We start from the raw sequence: 20,364 nt of genomic DNA, 5'->3' as shown, positions 1-20,364 counted from the left end.
CAGGAGAACAACTAGAAGGCAGCAGCCAGAAGGATGCTGTTAACCGCAGGAGGACATGTGTGGGAAGATGGTCCTTTAAGCAAATACAGTAAGAAGTTTGTTCTTGATTAGGATGGTAGTTTTGGGTGGACTTCAGCAGTTCTGAAGTACCACATGACCACTTATCCTGTCAAATAAGTTTGTTGTGATTAGGCATTAGCACAGGTGGGTACAGGATTATCCAAAAGGAACGTTTCATGCATGTGGGTGATGTACACATTATCTTATCCCGGCCTCTTCCGCATCATGACGGCTTCTTTTTTTATACAGAAATTTTATTAAGGATTTTTGGATACAGAATAAAAAAGAAAAAGAGCAAAGGAAAAACAAGGACAAAAGAGTATAAAGAAATATAAAGGAAAAACTTCTGATTTTCCCCACGATACACATATTTTTACATAATGCACACTTACTCTAAAGTTACAAAAAGAAGTACCTCTCCTTTTCTGGTAACCCCTCTTTTTTTAACCTCTTAATCTTCAAAGGCACAAATCATCAGATCATTTTTTTTTCTGTTTTGTGCAAAAAAGTCTGGTTTCCAAATAACAATAAATTTCGATAATGTCTTTTCCCTAATCAAAGAAATAAGTTTGGCCATCTCAGCAAGTTCCGTCATCTTCACCAGCCATTTCTCTATTGTAGGTAATGTTGAAACTTTCCATGTTTGAGCATATAAGAGGAAAGTTCTTTTTTTCCCCCAATTATCATTTATCCAGGAAATTACTTGTGATCCTTTCCATCGTGATTCATGTATACTTGTTTCAAAGATTTATATCCCACTTTCCCATGATTTATGTCTTGAAGGCAGCTTACAAAGAGCCAGTGTGGTGTAGTGGTCAGAGTATCAAACTAGGGTCCGGGAGACCCAGGCTCGAATCCCCACTGTGCCATGGAAGCTTACTGGGTGACCCTGAGCCAGGCATACACTGTTGGCCTAGCCTACCTCACAAGGTAGTTGTAGAAAGAAATGGAGGAGGAAGAAACATGTAAGCCACTTTGGGTCCCCATCAATGCTCCCTCTAAGCTGTGGAGTCTTGTGAGCAAATGTTCTACTTTGTGAGCGACTGGCATTAAAGCTGTGAGCGAGCGATTTGGCTGCTGCATACATTCGTTTGCTCTGGAGCCCCATCCTTCCCAAGCTAAGACAAAAACGTGTGAACCAGAGGCTAAAAAACTGTGAGCTAGCTCACACTAACTCAGCTTAGAGGGAACACTGGTCCCCACTATGGAGAAAGGAGGATTATCCATGAAGTAAAAAAATAAACATTTCAACAAAGCTTTCCGTTCCCGGTGTGATAGGCTTTGTACACATCTCTTCCACCCAAAATAAACTAGCTAACCCTCTTATACTATGTCTGATAGTCCACCCTGCAGGGCTGTTGCAGAGGGCTTATAACTTTCAGGGGAACAGAGCAGGTAACAACCTCTGGGTTTGGGCACCAGGGCTGATCGCGCCACAGGGTCCCACATAGATGATCATCTGTCTTAATATGAAACCCAAAATACAGAAATACTTGAGTTCGTTGGGGTTTTTTTTAGCATAAATACAATGTAAAAATGGTTTGATTTTAGGCAGAATATCTTTTTTGCCACAGAACAAAATCAGTAACTGCTGAACAAGCAAGTAACTCTTTAATCTGGAAAGCAGCACCGACAGCTCTATCAGAACAATATCACAAAGCATGATTAGGAAAGAAGAGGGACTGTGGCTCAGTGGAAGAGCCTCTGCTTTGCATGCAGAAGGTCCCAGCTTCAGTCTCCACTGGAAAGGACCAAGCGGCAGGTGGTGTGAAAGACCTCTGCCTGAGACCCTGGGGAGTCATTGCCAGTCCTGAGTAGACAATACAGACCTCAATGGACCAAGGTTCGGATTCAGTATAACAAGGAGCAACAAAAAACAACTGTGAGCTGAATTACCCACAAAAGTATATCCAAAAGGAGACTTCAATAAAGTGAAATGCACATGTAATCAGTAATGAATCTATACATATAATCCATCATGGGAAGATACAGAAGTCCACAGGATCCATAGAAGGAAAAAACAAAGTCCAGAGTAGATATCCAACACTTTTCCTAGGTGGTATGCAGTGTTTCATGGAGCTGCGGTGGCTCAAGTGGTAAGGCGCTGAACTGCAGGCTGTGGAAGGTCGGTAGTTCAGCAGTTTGAGACCCGAATGTGCCGCATGACGGAGTGAGCTCCCGTCTCTAGTCCCAGCTCCTGCCAACCTAGCAGTTTGAAAGCAAGAAATTGCCAGGAGATAAATAGGTACCACTTTGGTGGGAAGGTAACAGCCTTCCGTGCGCCTTGGTGTTTAGAAGAAGAAGAAGAGATTGGATTTATACCCCGCCCTTCACTTGGAGTCTCAGAGCGGCTTACAAACTCATGCCGGCCACATGACCACGGAAACGTCTTCGGACAGCGCTGGCTCTTTGGCTTTGAAACGGAGATGAGCAACGCAACCCTAGAGTCGGACTCGACTGGCTTTCGAGCAAGGGAACCGTTACCTTTTTATGCAGTGTTTCAGATTTCTGGTCCTTCCTCTGGAACAAAGAACAACTACAGGAAGTCTCATTCCAATTTCTTTACAGGACAATACTATTCAGTTTCTTTATGGGCCAGGTCTCCTAAGCTTTAATGCGCACCTCTCAAGGCTTAGGAGACCTGGCCCATAAAGAAGCTCACTGTCGTTTTTTGTTGTTCCTTGCTATTTTTTGCTGTGTGCTGTACTGTTTGTTTCTGATTCAGTATAAGGCAGCTTCATGTCCGTTGAAAGCTTCCCCCCCCCCAGTGAGTCCCTTTTCTGACAGTGCAGTTACTAATCATTCTGAGAATGGGCCCACGGAAGCACACTGAGGTAAAAGTGGAGATACCGCTCTCCAGAATGAACCTTTTGAAGCAGGCCGACCTTTCAAAAAGGAGTAAAGTAAATCTCTGTGGAGGAACTTGGAATAATGTGCAGTTTTACAGCAAAAAGCAGAAATACATGAAACAATCCAGTTCTCCATTTGCTGTGTTCCAGCTATACTTTGTTCCAAATTAAAGAGTCAGCAAGCAGAGACAGGAGTGCTTGGCTTGGGTCCCACCAAACGTCCCCTGACAGAAGGATTTCTGAAGCTCCCCTTTTGCTTCCCCTTCCCACTATAGCCAAAATGCCCCTGCCCCAGAACACGGCTCCTGGGGGACCAGCACGAAGAGCATGAGGGGTGTAGAAAAAGCTCTGTAGTGGAAGGAGGGGATTCACCTTCACAACCAAGAAGAAGAGAAGAGATTGGATTTATACCCCGCCCTTCACTACCCAAAGGTTTCTCAGAGCGGCTTACAAACTCCTTTCCCTTCCCCTCCCCACCACAGACAACCTGTGAGGTGGGTGGGGCTGAGAGAGCTCTGACAGAAACTGCTCTTTTTCAAGGACACCTCTTGTCAGAACTATGGCTTGCCCGAGGTCATCCAGCAGGTGCAAGTGGAGGAGTGGGGGATCAAACCCGGTTCTCCCAGATTAGAGTCCGCGCACTTAACCACTACACTAAACTGGCTCTCCAGTCTCTTCCCAAAACCTCATTGAAATGAATGGGGCAAAGTGAAAATGCGTCCACCAAACATGGCTTCATACCATAAAGGCCATGGTATGATGGTGTGCCTGTAGTTAAAACTGAGGTTCAAAATCCATATTTTCAAGGAGGACATTCTTCCAAGGAAGAAGAGGAAAAGATTAAATTTCTACCCCACCCTTCACTACCCGAAGGAGTCTCAGAGCAGCCTACAATCCCTTCCCCTCCCCACAGCAGACACCCTGTGAGGTAGGTGGGGCTGAGAGAGCTCTGAGAGACCTGCTTGTGAGAGAACAGCTCTGAGAGAACTTATCACTAACCCAAGGTCACGCCAGCAGCTGCATGTGGTGGAGTGGGGAATGAAACCCCGTTCTCCCAGATTAGAGTCCGCGCTCCTAACCACTACACCAAACTGTCTCTCCAGTCTCTTCCCAAAACCTCGTTGAAATTAATGGGACAAAGTGAAAATGTGTACACTTATTCTCATGCATTCATTCAGTGCTTTTTTATGTTTCTCTCTCCTTGTAAATAGACGTTTGAATTTGTGATCTATGCCTAGTGTTGCCTTTGACAGTAAAAGCAGATTTACAAACAAGCCTGCTTATATATAGTCACCACCACTATGGAGGAAAACTATACAGGGAACCCAGCTTAAAATGTGTTACTGGAAATGTTTTGGCAAAAAACGATGGAGCCTTTTTCACCTGCGTCAGTATGAGCTACCCTCCCCAGTTTTATTATCATTGCCTAGAGGAGCCGGAGTCTGATGGTTATAAAATCTGCTGTGCAGCCAATAAACCAGCAGCCGTGATCTATGTCTCCGCAGCTTTTGCGGGAAGCGAAAGAGAAGGAGAAGCAGAGACTGGCCCAGCAAGTCACATTTGAACGGACAGCGCACTACGGGCTGCTTTTTGATGAGTTCCAAGGTCTGTCTCATCTGGAAGCCCTGGAAATTCTGTCTAATGAAAGTGAAGCCAAGGTACGGTATAGACTGCGTAAATCAAGGTAACGAGAATGGTCGCTGGAACATATTTTTCAAGAACTGCTCCCCGTAAAGGTTGAAATCCTGCCTCTGGGAACCTCCCTTATACCACAGAGGGGCCAAGGTTTTTAATGTATTTATTTTATTTGATTTCGTATTCTGCCCTGGCCTGCAGACTTAACAGTATTGGGAAATGTATCCACTGTGTCCCACACCAACCAGTGTAAGGGAGCTGATACCCATATTCAGGGCTATTTTGGGGCAGGAACGCACAGGAACGGAGTTCTGGCTGGCTTCAGAGCTGGCCACGCCCGGTACAGCCAAAACCTCTGTGTGCGTGGCTACAGAGGGAAGGCCCGGAGAGCGACCCCCCCCCCGTGACTCTGAGGCGGGGGGCCTGGAAGGATCGGGGAGGCATTTAAATGCCTCCCCGTGACTTCCCTGGCCTGTCCAAGGGCTGGCTAGCCCGGGCTCCCCGCAGCAGCGGGGGGCCTGGGCAAGCCAAGGGAAGGCATGGGGTGTGGCCTAATATGCTAATGAGTATCTGCTGTTGGGTGTGGCCTATTATGCTAATGAGTTCCTGCTGGGCTTTTTCTACAAAAAAAGCCCTGCCTTCAACTCCTTCTCACCCTGCTTATTCCTTCTGTGAGCAGATTCCTTTTTTAAAACAAAATTAAAACTTCCCAATGAAATAGCTCATGCTAGCTCGATCTTCTCAGATCTCGAAAGCTAAGCAGGGTCGGCCGTGGCTAGTATTTGGATGGGGGACCTCCAAGGAATACCGGGGTCATGATGTGGAGGCAGGCAACTGGCAAACCCCTTCTCAACTTCTCTTGCCTTGAAAACCCTACAAGGTTGACATAGGTCAGCTGTGACTTAACGCCACTTCCCACCACCACCAATGAAATACCCCGCCCTCCAACCACACACATGCAATCCAGTCTCCACTGGCTCACCCACCCTTTTCCTAACCACCTTCTAAAACACTGCAGGCTGTTCATTTGTCCTGCTGGTATTAAGCAAGATAAACCGTCTCCCCCCTCTCAATATCCCTCAGCCCATCAGGCAGTCTGAAAGAGATGAAGAAAGAAAGAAAGAACATACACTATCAGCCCTGTCCTCCAAGTCTGTTTACTAACAAACACACTGGTGTTTGTGCGTTATGGTTTTCCACAAGGCACTTCCAGGCAGGGGTCATTTCCTGCAGGAGCGCACAGGAGCGGAGCTCCGGCAGTAAAGAGCCCAGGGGGCGGGCCCATGCAACAAGCCCCACCCCCTACTCCCAGCAGCCCTCAGTCAGAGCAAAAAGCAGCCAGGTAAGCTGCAGAGCCCCCCTCCCCCGGCCCCCTGGTCCAAAACAGTCCAGCGGCACCTTTAAGACCAAGTTTTATTCAGGTACAAGCTCTCCCTCCTCTGCGAGGACAGATCTGCACGTTCCCCCCCCCCAATAGCTAGGAATCCACAACAGTCCAGTGGCGCCTGAGCGGTGGCTGTTGCTTTCTGACACACTTCTGGTGATGTCAGGGGGTGTGGCATATGCAAATGAGTTATGCTAATGAGCTCCTGCACCTCTTTTTCTACGAAATGACCCCTGCTTCCAGGTAAAACAGCTCTTGGGTGGGGGTACCCTTGACCTCATCCTGAGCGTGCACCATTCCCATTTGCTTACTTCTTTTTTTAATGAAAACTTGAAATGCAGAGCAGCTAGTAGATCATAGCAATAGATTGTTCAAACGTTATTGCACTGTCTTGATCTAGCAATAACCATCACCATTTTTTTAAAAAAGCCCTCCACTGGTATGGGGGGGGAATAGCAGCTGCAAGAGGCTGAGGCAAGGAAAATGGTCCCAGTCAGTGTTCCCTCTAAGCTGTGGAGTCTTGTGAGCAAGAATTCTATCTTGTGAGCTACTGGCATTAAAGTTGTGAGCGAGCGATTTGGCTGCTGCATAAATTAGTTTGCTCTGGAGCCATCCTTCCTGAGCTAAGACAAAAATGTGTGAGCTGGAGGCTAAAAAACTGTGAGCCAGCTCATACTAACTCAGCTTAGAGGGAACACTGGTTCCAGTGTGGGCAGGGCACTCAAAAATACCTTCCCACCCAATGCTCCCTCTAAGCTGTGGAGTCCTGTGAGCAAAAATTCCACTTTGTGAGCTACCAGCATTAAAGTTGCGAATGAGCGATTTGGCCGCTGCATCAATTAGTTTGCTCTGGAGCCCCATCCTTCCTGAGCGCAGACAAAAATGTGGGAGCTGGAGGCTAAAAATCTGTGAGCTGGCTCCCACTAACGCATCTTAGAGGGAACACCGCTTCCCACCTATGTGGCATGCAAAAGTGCTTGGCAGGAAAGTCTTTCCATAAAGATAATATCCAACCAAGTTTGGGACAGATTGCATTAAAGCAAAGCGGAAAGCGGACGATTACAGAATGACGTCGTGTGACTGCCCTCCCCCTCCCCCCCAAAAAAAAACTTGCTCCAGGTTGGATATGAAACTGGTTCAAGGCTCAGCAAAGAAAACCGGCACCCTTTTCCTATCATGTTTTCCAAGGCTGCAGATGTTTTAGTCACTCCAAACTAGGCATAAAGGTTTGTATTTATTAAGCAGTGACTTTAATTTTTTTTTAAAAAAATCACATTTCAGAAAAATAACTAAATGTAGGCACATTCCGAGGCAACTGGATCCAGATGAACCCAGCAGTATTAATTGAATTCAGATCTGAGAACTCTGCCTTAACTAAATTGCAGAATTCAGGTTCAAACCTACAAACCTATAGATTCTAAAGGTAAAGGTAAAGGTTCCCTTGCTCGAAAGCCAGTCGAATCCGACTCTAGGGTTGCGGTGCTCATCTCCGTTTCAAAGTCGAAGAGCCAGCGCTGTCCGAAGACGTTTCCGTGGTCATGTGGCCGGCATGAATAAACACCAAGGCGCACGGAACGCTGTTACCTTCCCACCGAAGTGGTACCTATTTATCTACTTGCAATTTCTTGCTTTCAAACTGCTAGGTTGGCAGGAGCTGGAACTAGAGACGGGAGATCACTCCGTCATGCGGCACCTGGGTCTGAACTACCGACCTTCCACAGCCTGCAGTCCAGGGTCTTAACCACTTGAGCCACCGCAGCTCCTCTATAGATTCTATAGATTCTAGTGGGTGCCATACAATGCTTCCTCTAACCTGTGGAGACTTGTGAGCAAGAATTCAACTTTGTGAGCTACTGGCATTAAAGTTGTGAGCGAGCGATTTAGCTACTGCATATATTAGTTTGCTCTGGAGCCATCCTTCCTGGCTCCATCACAAAAATGTGTGAGCCAGAGGCTAAAAAACTGTGAGCTAGTTCACACTAACTCAGAGGGAACACTGGTGCCATATTCATGGCAGGACGGCGCTGCAGTCAGACCCTGAATGTTGCATTGACATTTGGTATGGATGAAGCAGGCACGGTTGGATGTGGTTGTTGTTCAGTCGCACAGTCGAGTCCGCCTCTTCGCGACCCCATGGACAAGATCTCGCCAGGCCCTCCTGTCTTCCGCCATCCTCTGAAGTTTGCTCAATTTCATGTTCGTTGCATCTGTGACACTGTCTAACCATCTCATCCTTTGCCGTCCCCGTCTTCTTTGACCTTCAGTCTTTCCCAGCATCAGGGTCTTCTTCAGGGAGTGCTCCCTTCTCATTTGGTGGTCAAAGTATTTGAGCTTCAGTTTCATTATCTGGCCTTCCAGGGAACAGTCAGGGTTGATTTCTTTTAGGATTAACTGGTTTGATCTTCTTGCAGTCCAAGGGACTCTCAAGAGTCTTCTCCAGCACCATAGTTCAAAAGAATCTATTCTTCGGCGCTCGGCCTTCCTTATAGTCCAACTCTCGCAGCCATACATGATGTGGTTGCTGCCATTTAATTTTATGTTATTTATAGTTTGCCTTTCTCACAGAGACTCGAGGTGGATTACGCAGCGTAGATCAGTGCAATCAGTGGGATGAAATGTCTGATAAGCAATATAATAGGACTGAAATTGCAAAAATCTGAACAAAGCAGAAGTATTAAATATGATGTGTTATGCAGTAAATGGTATTCCGTAGAGCATAACACTGTTCCTAAGCACAGAAATGAACAGACATGTAACAGAAGAATAGTTGATCTCTGCACCATCGTAAAAGGCTTTTCAGCCGATTCAGATCCAGAGATTGTGATGGTGGAAAGCGTTTTCAAGGCAAGAGATGTTCAGATATGGTTTGCCATTGCCTGCCTCCGCGTAGCAACCCTGGACTTCCTTGGTGGTCTCCCATCCAAGTACAAACCAGGGCCAACCCTGCTTAGCTTTCAAATCCAGATCAGATCCAGAGTATAGCTGGAAGGAAATAACATGCCTGCTGCTGAAGGTAAAGACAGCTGGTTGGGAATCATAGATATGCCACTCTAAGCTCTTCAGAGGAAAGCAGGTTGTGGCAAAATGAAATATTTACATTGACATAAATGCACCACAATTAACGTGATGATAACATCTTACAACTGGACTGCAATCAGCTCTAGATTAAAATGGTGGCAGACTTGCCTAATTTTTCTTTTTTTCTTTTTTTTAAACATTTTATTTATAAGGTTTTTACATTATACAAAACACAATATATTGATTGTATTACAGTAATTACCATATCATGAGTCTATGTTAACATTTGTTGTCTAACCACAAATAATTTTTTTCCATATTTCTTTAAATATGTTGTCATCTTTACCTTGCAAAATTAGTGTTAATTTATCCATCTCTGCAATAGTCAACATTCTATATATCCATTCATCTCTCGAGGGTATTTTTCCCTGTTTCCAATATTTAGCAAATATAATACGAGCTGATGTTCACATATATGTTAATATATATTGATCTGTTTTTTTAATACTAATCTGGCAACATATTTAACAGAAATATTTCTGGTCTATATGGTAGTTCTATCTCTATGATTTCAGATATAAATTTTTGTATCTTATGCCAGTAAATTTGTGTTATGTTACACCTCCACCACATATGGTAGAAGGTGCCAATGCTATGTTTACATTTCCAGCAAGTTTTACCTGGTGACCAGTGCCACCTAAAAAACATTTTATATATATTTTTCTTATATGGTATTGCTCGTGTATATTTTATTACTTTCCAGATTTTGGACCATTCATCAATATCAATGTTATATCCAAAGTCTTGCATCCAGGATACCATTGGGACTTTCACTGATTCATCCTGTAAATAGTCTTGGAGAAGAAAGTTATACAGTTTCTGTATGCCTAATTTTTCTCAGAAATGATACTCCTGTAGTTATCTGGGTACGTTCGGTCACAACCACCCACACTTTGGTTTAGTAAGAATAGTCATTACTTCTTTTTTCAGGTACAGTCATATTTGGCATCGCTTGAAGGGGAGGAGTTGGAAACAGCCAAAACTGCTTTGATTGCTATTAAGGCCATCTTTTTCCCAGAAGAATCAGATAATGAAGATGATGAAACAAAAACAGGTATTTTGCATTGTTATCACATGTACAGCATAAAGAGATCTACACGTTTAATTCAAAGCAACTAACAGTGTGGTCCCGTGCAGAGCTACTCATTTCTGCATAGGGCTGCCAAATCCCCCCGGGGGGCGGATTTCCCCCCGCTTTGGAGGCCCGATTTCCGCCCCCGCGGAATCAGGCCCCGGGGGAAACCCCACCCCCGCGTGCACGTCACAGGGAAGTGACGTCATGACACCGGGCACGCTGGGGGCGGGGCACAGCCATTTGAGGGGAAAACAGAGTTTTCCCCTCAAATGGCTGTGCCCCGCCCCCAGCGTGCCCGGCGTCATGACGTCACTTCCCTGTGACGTACATGCGGCACGCGCGCGCGCACCAGGAACCAGCACAAAGTCCCCCACCAGCAGAGGTAAGTCGATTTGGCAACCCTATTTCTGCATAGGATTGCAGTGTGAATCACTTGGCATCTTAATATCAAATAGTAAAGGGATTTACATGTGCATACCGGTATTTAAGTAGAATAAGTTGAAATCAAGAGGTTTGATAGGGAACAGTTCCGCAGGACCTGCAAGACGGAGCTCTTCCACCAGGCTTTCAACTAGGAGCCGCCACCACTCCCACCACTACCACTATGGCCAGTATTACCATCTATGATTATTAATACCATTAACTCAATAACAACAGAAGCCCGGTGCCTGGTCTTTTACTGATAGCCTGTGCTCGCCGACCAAAACTGAGAAAGACCAATGAGCTGAATATCAAGTGAACCTACAGAGTGTACGAGGCCATCTTTGATATTATAAGTTAACTGCTAGCACTAATGAATTGCTATTGAATTGTTTGTTGGATTGTTTTTAGATGTCTATGATTTTATTGTTATTGTGCTTTTATGATGTTCACCACCCTGAGCCTGCCTTGGCGGGGAGGGGAGGGTACAAATTCAAATAATAAATAAATAATAAACCAGGTTTAGAAGTCACAAAGTTATTGATTCTCGTTTACGGACCACATCTGGCATGCCTTGGTTTTGTCTGTCTGTTCCTCCCGATCTTAATTTAGAATTGTGACTTAGCACTTCTTACCTAGAAAACACCCATCTCAGAGGGTAATGGCATCCCAGGAGACTGCATATCATCAGGGCTATTTTGGGGCAGGAACGCACAGGAACGGAGTTCCGGCTGGCTCCCAAGTTGACCAGGGCCAGCAGGAACCCATTAGCATAATAGGCCACACCCAACAGGAGAAACTCATTAGGATTGGCTACATTAGGGGTGTGTGGCCTAACATGCAAAGGAGTTCCTGCTACAAAAAAGCCCTGGGTTTTGACAACAAACAAGGTAAACAGAATAACAAGCAAAAGGTGGGTGTGGCTGGATAACCACACTTCTGGTAACATGGGGGTGGGGCCTTATATGCTAATGAGCTTTGCTGTCAGGGGTGTGGCCTAATATGCTAATGAGTTCCTGCTGGGCTTTTTCTACCAAAAGAGCCCTGCATTTCATCATAATGATGGTAATAAAATGTTAAAATGGGACTGCAGTTTGTATTTCACTACGGAGGAAGGGATGGGATAGTCTCTGGAGTTCTGTGATCAGTTGTGCTACTGGTACTGTTATCAATTCTTTATTCATATAATTATTGTATTTATTTGCAGCAGAAGACATGGGAGATGAGTTTGTGACTAAACTTACAGAACTGCTGTTTGAGCTGCATATTGCAGCCACTCCTGACAAGCTAAACAAGGTGGGTGACTTTATTTCATAGCTCGATGCAAAAGTTGAGAGAATCTTGATAAAGAAGAGCTGGAAAAGCAAAACACAGACGTATTTGTCGAAATGAGCCCTGACTTATGAAAGCTGATGCTGGAATAAATTCTGTTCACCTCTAAAGTACCACTGGACTCACATTTTAACTTTGGATCTTAGTTTCACTTTTTGCATGCCACGCACTTGCACAAAATGTAAAATTGGTCCTATGTACAGGAATATACTTTTTGATCCGATTTACTATCCAGAATGTGGAAAAAATACAGTGAAGGTTTGGGAGGAGGGGCTCCAAGTACACAGTTCTAATCTATTTGATCTGGAAGGAACACGTAATTCTTTATGCCATTCCTTGTGGTTGTCTTGCAGGCTAGAAAGAAAGCTTATAATTGCTTGGAAGAAGCCAGTCTCCTCACCTCTACAGAAATTCAGGAGCATCAAGAAGAGAAGACTAAAGAGGAAGGAGAAAAAGAAAGTGAAGAAGAGCCTCAAACAGAAGAATCTGAAAACAGAGAAGGGGAAAAAATGAAAACAATAGAGGTGAGAAATGACTGAAATTCTGTTTGAATCCCTTTCACAATATTTTGCTATTGCATGTATATTATTTCATTACTCACGTAAGTCAGTTAAATAATATTTATGCGTGTTGGCAAAGCGTTTGGTTATTTGTAAGTGATCACTATCCATTGTTGCCACCCTGGTGCATGAGTTCATATTTGATACCTAAAGCTGCCTTATAGTGAATCAGTCCATCAAGGTCAGAATTGCTTTCTCAGACTGGCAGCAGCTGCCAGAGGTCTTTCATATAACCTAATACCTCATTCTTTAAGCTGGAGATGCCAGGGATTGAACCTGGGGACCTTCTGCTTGCCAAGCAGGTGCTCTACCACTGAGCCACAGCCCCTCTCCTTCAATCAGTTCTTCACATATTACCTCAGTTTTTCTGAAGTGGAAGTAGTATGTCCCTTAAAGATTCCGGTCAGGAAGCTGCAAGAATACAAAGCCATTTTCCCCAAACCAACAAGGGAGATCCATGTACAGCATGTTTTCCATAGGTACAGATCAGATTTAGATGTGTATGCAGTAAACATCTGCATTGTGATGTGCATGACTTTAGATGCACATCACTATTTGCACTGCACACTATTGGTGGGAATGTGCATTCGTATATACATGGCATTACAGGTGGGGAATCCACATGACAGCCCCTGATATCTCCCTTTATAAAAGGTAGTAAGTCCCAAGAAAGACCTCTTTGTGCCTGAGGACCGCTGCCTGTCAGAGTAGAGAAGATTGATCTAGGTGGCCCAGTGGTCTGATTGAGCAGAATGTAGCTTCATAATGTTCATGTAGAGCCAGTTTGGTGTAGTGGTTAAGTGTGCGGACTCTAATCTGGGAGAACCGGGTTTGATTCCCCACTCCTCCACTCGCACCTGGCTGGATGACCTTGGGCAAGCCATAGTTCTGACAAGAGCTGTTCTTGAAAAAGAGCAGTTTCTGTCAAGAGCTCTCTCAGCCCCACCCACCTCACAGGGTGTCTGTTGTGGGGAGGGGAAGGGGAAGGAGTTTGTAAGCCGCTCAGAGACAGCTTTGGGTAGAGAAGGGCCGGGTATAAATCCAATCTCTTCTCTTCTTCTTCATATGGAGTCTTGTGCTGCTATTCAAATGCAGCACCTTCTTGCAGAATGACTATAGTCGGGTTATTTATTTAAAACATTTTCCCCAACTTTTGACCCAATTAAGGCCTTCAAGGCGGTGAACAGATAGAAAACATTAAAACCAACTTTAAATGCACACACACAAATATATAAACAACCATTAGAAATACAAAGCATCCATATACTGGTGACAATCCAGGCCACACCACCAGATGACTTCACCCAGTGGTTCCACGTAGACATTGAAAAGCACGGGGGGGGGCAAAACAGAACCTTGCAGGACTCCAGAGGTTAAGGAGCTGAGCTTTAGCTGCTCCCGGCATATGAATGTTGGCGTAGCGTGCCGTGAATTCTGGGGTAGTGAGTAATAATCCAAAGAGGCAACTGTCCACACAGCCTTGTGTAAAAGTTAAAGTAAAGGTAAAGGTTCCCCTGCTCGAAAGCCAGTCGAATCCGACTGTAGGGTTGCGGTGCTCATCTCCGTTTCAAAGCCGAAGAGCCAGCGCTGTCCGAAGAAGTTTCCGTGGTCATGTGGCCGGCATGACTAAACACCAAGGCGCACGGAACGCTGTTACCTTCCCACCGAAGTGGTCCCTATTTATCAACTTGCAATTTCTTGCTTTCGAACTGCTAGGTTGGCAGGAGCTGGAGCTAGAGACGGGAGCTCACTCCGTCATGCGGCACCCGGGTCTCGAACTGCTGAACTACCGACCTTCCACAGCCTGCAGTCTTAAGCACTTGAGCCACCGCAGCTCCTTGTGTAAAAGTTATATACAAGTTTATTTACACAAGAAGAGAGAAGATGCTGATACGCACTGACAAAGTGCTTCGCCATACACACATCCATAAGCAGAGGAAAAAACTGTAGAGTACATGATCACTTATATACACATCCTCCACCAATCAGCTATCAGTGCTGAGTCACTCTGACTTAGACTACCAGCACTGGACAGAATCAGTTTAGTCCAGCTGAAGTGACTGTCAAAAATTGCCCCAGACCAAGAGTTCCTATATATAAGAACATAAGAGACACCAGTGTTGGATCAGGCCAATGGCCCATCCAGTCCAACACTCTGTGTCACACAGTGGCCAAAAATACCAGGTGCCATCAGGAGGTCCACCAGTGGGGCCAGGACACTAGAAGCCCTCCCACTGTTGCCCCCTCCAAGCACCAAGAATACAGTGCATCACTTGCTCCAGACCGAGAGTTCCTATCTGTACCTCTGCTCCATATGTTTATCTAATTCCCTCTTGAAGCCGTCCATGCTTGTAGCCGCCACCACCTCCTGTGGCAGTGAATTCCATGTGTTAATCGCTCTTTGGATGAAGTAATCGCTCTTTGGGTGGGGCTCAGAGAGCTCTGAGAGAACTGCTCTTGAAAAAATAGCTCTGAGGGAACTTGTGACTGACCCAAGGTCACCCAGCAGCTGCATGTGTGGGGGGGGATCAAACCCGGTTCTCCAGATTAGAGTCTGCTGTTCTTAACCACTACACCAAAGGGAAGCTGGAGGAAGACACATGGGGAAAGCCTATCCCTAGGGAAAGTCTATCCACAGGGAAAGCATATTCAAATGAGTGCTACTTGCAGCAACTACATGCTGACCATGAAGCCTGCCTACCAGGCAGAGCCGAAACCACCACAAAGCAGTGCCTCCCAGTCCCAGCCCCAGCCCCAAATGGTGGTCCAGAAGGATACCACAACCAATCATGACTGTTCATCCTAGACTGATACCCCAGATGTTCATTACTGACTAAATCTTGGCAGTGTCTGAGATGCCTATAATAAAGATTAAAATCCAATTCCATTAGCACCTTAACGACCAATTTTTTAAAAAAGTTCAGTTTCTCAAGGGTGCTACTGGGCTTGAATTCTGTTCTGCTACATGGTTACCCACCTGAAACTGTAATAAAGATTCTGTGAGCCATGAAGGAAATTCTAAATGGATGCTAGTTTGATACTGGAACGACATAACGTTTAAGTGATTGGGCCGGAAGGGCTCAGAAATGTGAAGGAACATGATATTTTTATTAAAAGGGATCTTCAAAGAGGGTAGGAGTTGCCTCTTTGGGCCTGCTGGCTCCAGAACTTCATTGCTGAGCTAATTTTTGGAGTGAAACGTAAAAGCACTTTTGTTTGTTCAAAAAGGTGATATTGCTTCTGAGGGGAGAAAAGCCTAACCTGAAAAAAATGTCCTTTGCTACTTCTGCCAGAATTGATAAGGAGTTTTGAGGTTTTGGCGGGTTTTAAATTAAGTTAAACTGCAAATGCTTAACCAATTATATTTTCAGAATGCCCTTGCACTGGTATTCCTGTGGTGCTCCATTTTGGTTAAGCCCTTGCATTTATTACCGCTGTCCTTTTGCTTTCCAATCTAGGAAATTTACACGTCGTCTATCGAGAGCCTCGCCGAGGTGACAGCCCGTTGCATTGAGCAGCTCCACAAGCTAGCAGAATTAATTCTCCATGGCCAGGAAGTGGAAAAGCCTGCGCTGGATCAGGCAAAAGTCCTAACAGAGTGCGTATAATTCTGTTCTCATTCTTTGCCGTCCTTGTGTAAGCGGCTGTGTAAACTCTTCCCTCGGGAAGGTCAGTTGCAGCAGCCGCTTGACAACCTGAGCCTTTCTCTGGAACACCTGCACTGTTATTGTGTCTGCTTGTATCCAGGGGTCATTTCGTAGAAAAAGAGGTGCAGGAGCTCATTAGCATAACTCATTAGCATAACTCATTAGCATAACTCATTAGCATATGCCGCCGCCACCCCTGACATCACCGGAAGTGTGTCAGAAGGCAACACCCACCGCTTAGGCTCCACTGGACTGTTCTGGATTGCTAGCTATTGGGGGAGGGGAACGTGCAGATCTGTCCTCGCAGAGGAGGGAGAGCTTGTACCTGAATAAAACCTGGTCTTAAAGGTGCCACTGGACTGTTTGGGGCTGGGGCCCTCTGCAGCTTACCTGGCTGCTTCTTGCTCTGACTGAGGGCTGCTGGGAGCAGGGGGGTGGGGCTTGTTGCATGTGCCCGCCCCCTGGGCTTTTTACTGCCGGAGCTCCGCTCCTGTGCGCTCCTGCAGGAAATGACCCCTGCTTGTATCGCCCTTCACTTATTCCATCTTAAGCATTTTTATAATGGCATGTCTGAGTGTGGGGCTCTGCCCTCGCCTGGTAGCTGCTGCGGGGTGAGGGAGACACCTGTGGTTGGCTGGTGGAAAACTGGCCCCTTTAGGACTTCCCTGGCTGATCAGTGGCACAGGGGTTGCCTGACTGTTTGGCGGCAGGAGGTGGGGGGAGAGAAGAAGAGAAGAGATTGGATTTATACCCCGCCCTTCACTACCCAAAGGTGTCTCAGAGCGGCTTACAAACTCCTTTCCCTTCCCCTCCCCACATCAGACACCCTGTGAGGTAGGTGGGGCTGAGAGAGCTCGAACAGCAACTGCTCTTTTTTCAAGAACAGCTGTTATCAGAACTATGGCTTGCCCAAGGTCATCCAGCAGGTGCAAGTGGAGGAGTGGGGAATCAAACTCGGTTCGCCCAGATTAGAGTCCACACACCTAACCACTACACCAAGCTGGCTCATCCTATGCCGGCCCAGGGCAGGGGCTGTGATGGCCACTCCCGGTCTCCTGCAGGGGTGATTCTCCTCATGAGACAGTGAAGAGCCACAAGGGAGTGCAAAGCCAGTGAAACTGTCTTTAAGATTCGGAGGGGACAGGCCAACGAAGATGTACCATTCTCTTTCTCCTGAGCTCAGAGGATGAGCCCCAGAGAGGACAGTGGTCCAAGGTGCCTTCTCCCCCACCCCTTCCCTTTGAAGGAAGAACGGGGGGGGTGACTGCTAGGGAGCAAGCGGTCATCTGACCCTCCCTCCCACGTTAGAACAACAGGTCTTTGAATCACAAACCTGTCCTAGGCCCTGTCTGTACTACAAACGTACATCAGTTTTGCCTCCTGATGCATGCAAAGAACTGTATTTCAACCGAGATGCTAAAGATTTTCTTCAGGATCCCCCAGCCCCTCTCTACCCTTCCCAAGATCTGTAAGCCCAGGGGTCATTTCCTGCAGGAGTGCACGGGAACGGAGCTCCAGCAGTAAAGAGCCCAGGGGGCGGGCACATGCGACAAGCCCCGCCCCCTGCTCCCAGCAGGCCTCAGTCAGAGCAAGAAGCAGCCAGGTTAGCTGAAAAGCCCCCCCCCCCAGTCCAAAAGAGTCCAGTGGCACCTTTAAGACCAAGTTTTATTCAGGTACAAGCTCTCCCTCCTCTGAGGGCAGATCTGCACGTTCTCCCCCCCTCCCCCCCAATAGCTAGCAATCCAAAACAGTCCAGTGGAGCCTGAGCGGTGGGTGTTGCCTTCTGACACACTTCCGGTGATGCCAGGGGGTGTGGCATATGCAAATAAGTTATGCTAATGAGTTATGCTAATGAGCTCCCACACCTCTTTTTCTACGAAATGACCCCTGTATAAGCCCACTCTATGTCTGCAGTTATGAACATGCCCAGAGTTCGACATGTACTTCTGTGCAAACTGCCTTCCATTTCAGTGAGGCTTATGCAGAAATTCTCAGTTAAATTGGACCCCGTGTCGCATTTCTTTTGCCGCAAAGGTGACTTTTTTGTGTTTCTGTGCCACTCATTTCCATAGCAGTCATGGATTACTTGTGTTCTTTTACATGCCCTTGATACTTATAAAAATGCAGTACATGGTCCATGTTGATTAAAAGAGTAGCAGATAATCTGTATTTATCTAAGTTTTAGTGAAATGTGCACACAAGTAAAAATATTCAGCCATCTGCTAGTAAGGATGGGCAAATAAGTATTTTAATGGTGTTCCCATTCTTTCTTGAACAGCTTGACAAGTGCCATGTGCAACGAAGTGTCATCCTTATCAACAAAATTTTCTGATTTATTAACTGCCGCTGGGGTAAGTTGTTGCGTAATTTCTTTCATCTGCGTTTTTCTTTTTACTGTGAAAGTCTCATTTCCTGGCTGAGTGAAAGACCCAGCAGACAGGGAAATGGCAGGGAAATCCTAAAAAGATTTACACTTAGGATTGCAGTGTTGGAATACTGGGTTCATTGAGGATCCAATATAGGGAAACCTCTTTCATTACAGACCGAAAAGCATAGCAGCGGCCCATAATTTATTTTCAGCGGTGTAGCCCTATGTCCTCCACCAGACTGTGGTAAATACAATTCCTGGGATTCTCCCCGTTCATCCGCCCTGCTTAACGTGCCTTTTCCATTTTACACACCCAACACAGCCAGTCTCTGCAACCATTCACTATATTTCAGATTACTCATACCTCATTCTTATGAATTAGTTGGGTTGACGGGACTGTACAGAAATACAGTTGCTTTGCTATTACCATTTGTCATCAATGGGATGACGGTTCTCTTTGAAAGAGCTGAACAAAGTACAGTGCACGCCAGCTTAAATGATCATACCTTAAACACACATCTGCCGTGTTATCGAATTGTCTCTCCTCTGAAATAGCTTTGTGAAATGGAATACTTGTTCTGCTCTAAGGAGCCTTCTGTTAACCTTAAGGTTCTTGAAGACCTTCGAGTGGAAAGGCAGTCTAGAAGTACACAAAATAAACCAATATGTTGGCTGTTTTCACTTCTGTTTGTACCACGGTGGAGTTTTTCGCAGTCCTCAAGAGCAACCTTAAAAACCATTAACATCTTCTCCAGAGCTATTTGCATTCACAAATTATAATTTTCTTAACATAATGGAGATATCATAAAGGCACCACAAGGTGATCTTGGTGTGTGTAGTGATAATGGCTGATATTCATCGTATCACAGCAAAGTACTGAATACCAGCATATGGCCAAGCAGATAAGACAATCTATACTTGTTCTGTTAGCTCTCAGAGCAGAAATAGAAGCTGCTATGAGGCTTGTGAAGGGAACTTGGCTTTAGCAAACATCTGCCACGCTTTTGGAGGACTGACAAGGACCCCTGTGGTTTATGGCCAGTGTTCTCAAGCTGTGGGTTGGGACCCAGATGTGAGCCAAGACCAGGGCTATTTTGGGGCAGGAACGCACAGGAACAGAGTTCCGGCTGGCTCCCAAGTTGGCCACGCCCAGCAGGAACTCATTAGCATAATAGGCCACACCCAACAGCAGGAACTCATTAGAATTGGCTACATTAGGGGTGTGTGGCCTAACATGCAAAGGAGTTCCTGCAACCAAAAAAGCCCTGGGTTTTGACAACAAACAAGTTAAACAGAATAAGAAGCAAAAGGTGGGTGTGGCTGGATGACCACACTTCTGGTAACATGGGAATGCGGCCTAATATGCTAATGAGCAGTGCAGTCAGGGGTGTGGCCTAATATGCAAATGAGTTTCTGCTGCTGGGTGCGGCCTATTATGCTACTGAGTTCCTGCTGGACTTTTTCTACAAAAAAAGCCCTGGCCAAGACTCTCTCTTACTGATGAGTCACACAAGGCAACTTTATACTGGTTGGACAGTTGGTCTACCAAGGTCAGTATTTTCAGCTCTGGCCAGCAGCACAGTCTCAGGTTGAGGTCTTTCACAGTATTTGCTACCTTTTCCTTGGAACTGGAGAAAACGGGGATTAATGCTGGGACTGTCTACATGCAAAGCAGGTGCTCCGAGCAGAACAGTGATCTATCAGTGTCGGTTATTTGGCAGTAGAAAAAAGTAAGAGTCCAGGAGCACCTTAAAGACGAACAAAATTTGTGGTAGGATATGCGCTTTCGTGAACCACCGCTCACTTCTTCAGATGCACTTTCAGATACATGCAGCAGATTCTCATCCTTTTGTCTGACAACTCAGGTATCGCACTCATGATAAAATAGTAACTCCTAGCTGTATCGGAAAAAGTGAGCAGTGTGACTCACAAATGCTCCTACCCTGCCACAAATTT

At 45.8% G+C, this 20,364-nt stretch overlaps 1 protein-coding gene across 1 annotated transcript in view; it reads left to right on the top strand.

Moving 5' to 3' along the window:
• Window positions 1–20,364, top strand: part of FAM114A1 (family with sequence similarity 114 member A1) — a 53,889-nt gene that overhangs the window by 21,572 nt on the left and 11,953 nt on the right. Inside the window, exons 7-12 of the mRNA XM_015418305.1 lie at window positions 4,415–4,567; window positions 9,937–10,060; window positions 11,709–11,797; window positions 12,187–12,357; window positions 15,852–15,991; window positions 18,319–18,391. Of these exons, the coding sequence (XP_015273791.1) occupies window positions 4,415–4,567; window positions 9,937–10,060; window positions 11,709–11,797; window positions 12,187–12,357; window positions 15,852–15,991; window positions 18,319–18,391 (750 nt within the window). The remainder of the gene's footprint in view (window positions 1–4,414; window positions 4,568–9,936; window positions 10,061–11,708; window positions 11,798–12,186; window positions 12,358–15,851; window positions 15,992–18,318; window positions 18,392–20,364) is intronic.

The sequence above is a fragment of the Gekko japonicus genome, unplaced genomic scaffold (assembly GCF_001447785.1).
Source record: "Gekko japonicus isolate JY-2015 unplaced genomic scaffold, Gekko_japonicus_V1.1 scaffold55, whole genome shotgun sequence".
NCBI lineage: Eukaryota > Metazoa > Chordata > Lepidosauria > Squamata > Gekkonidae > Gekko > Gekko japonicus.
This window is presented reverse-complemented; position numbering and strand designations above follow the sequence as displayed.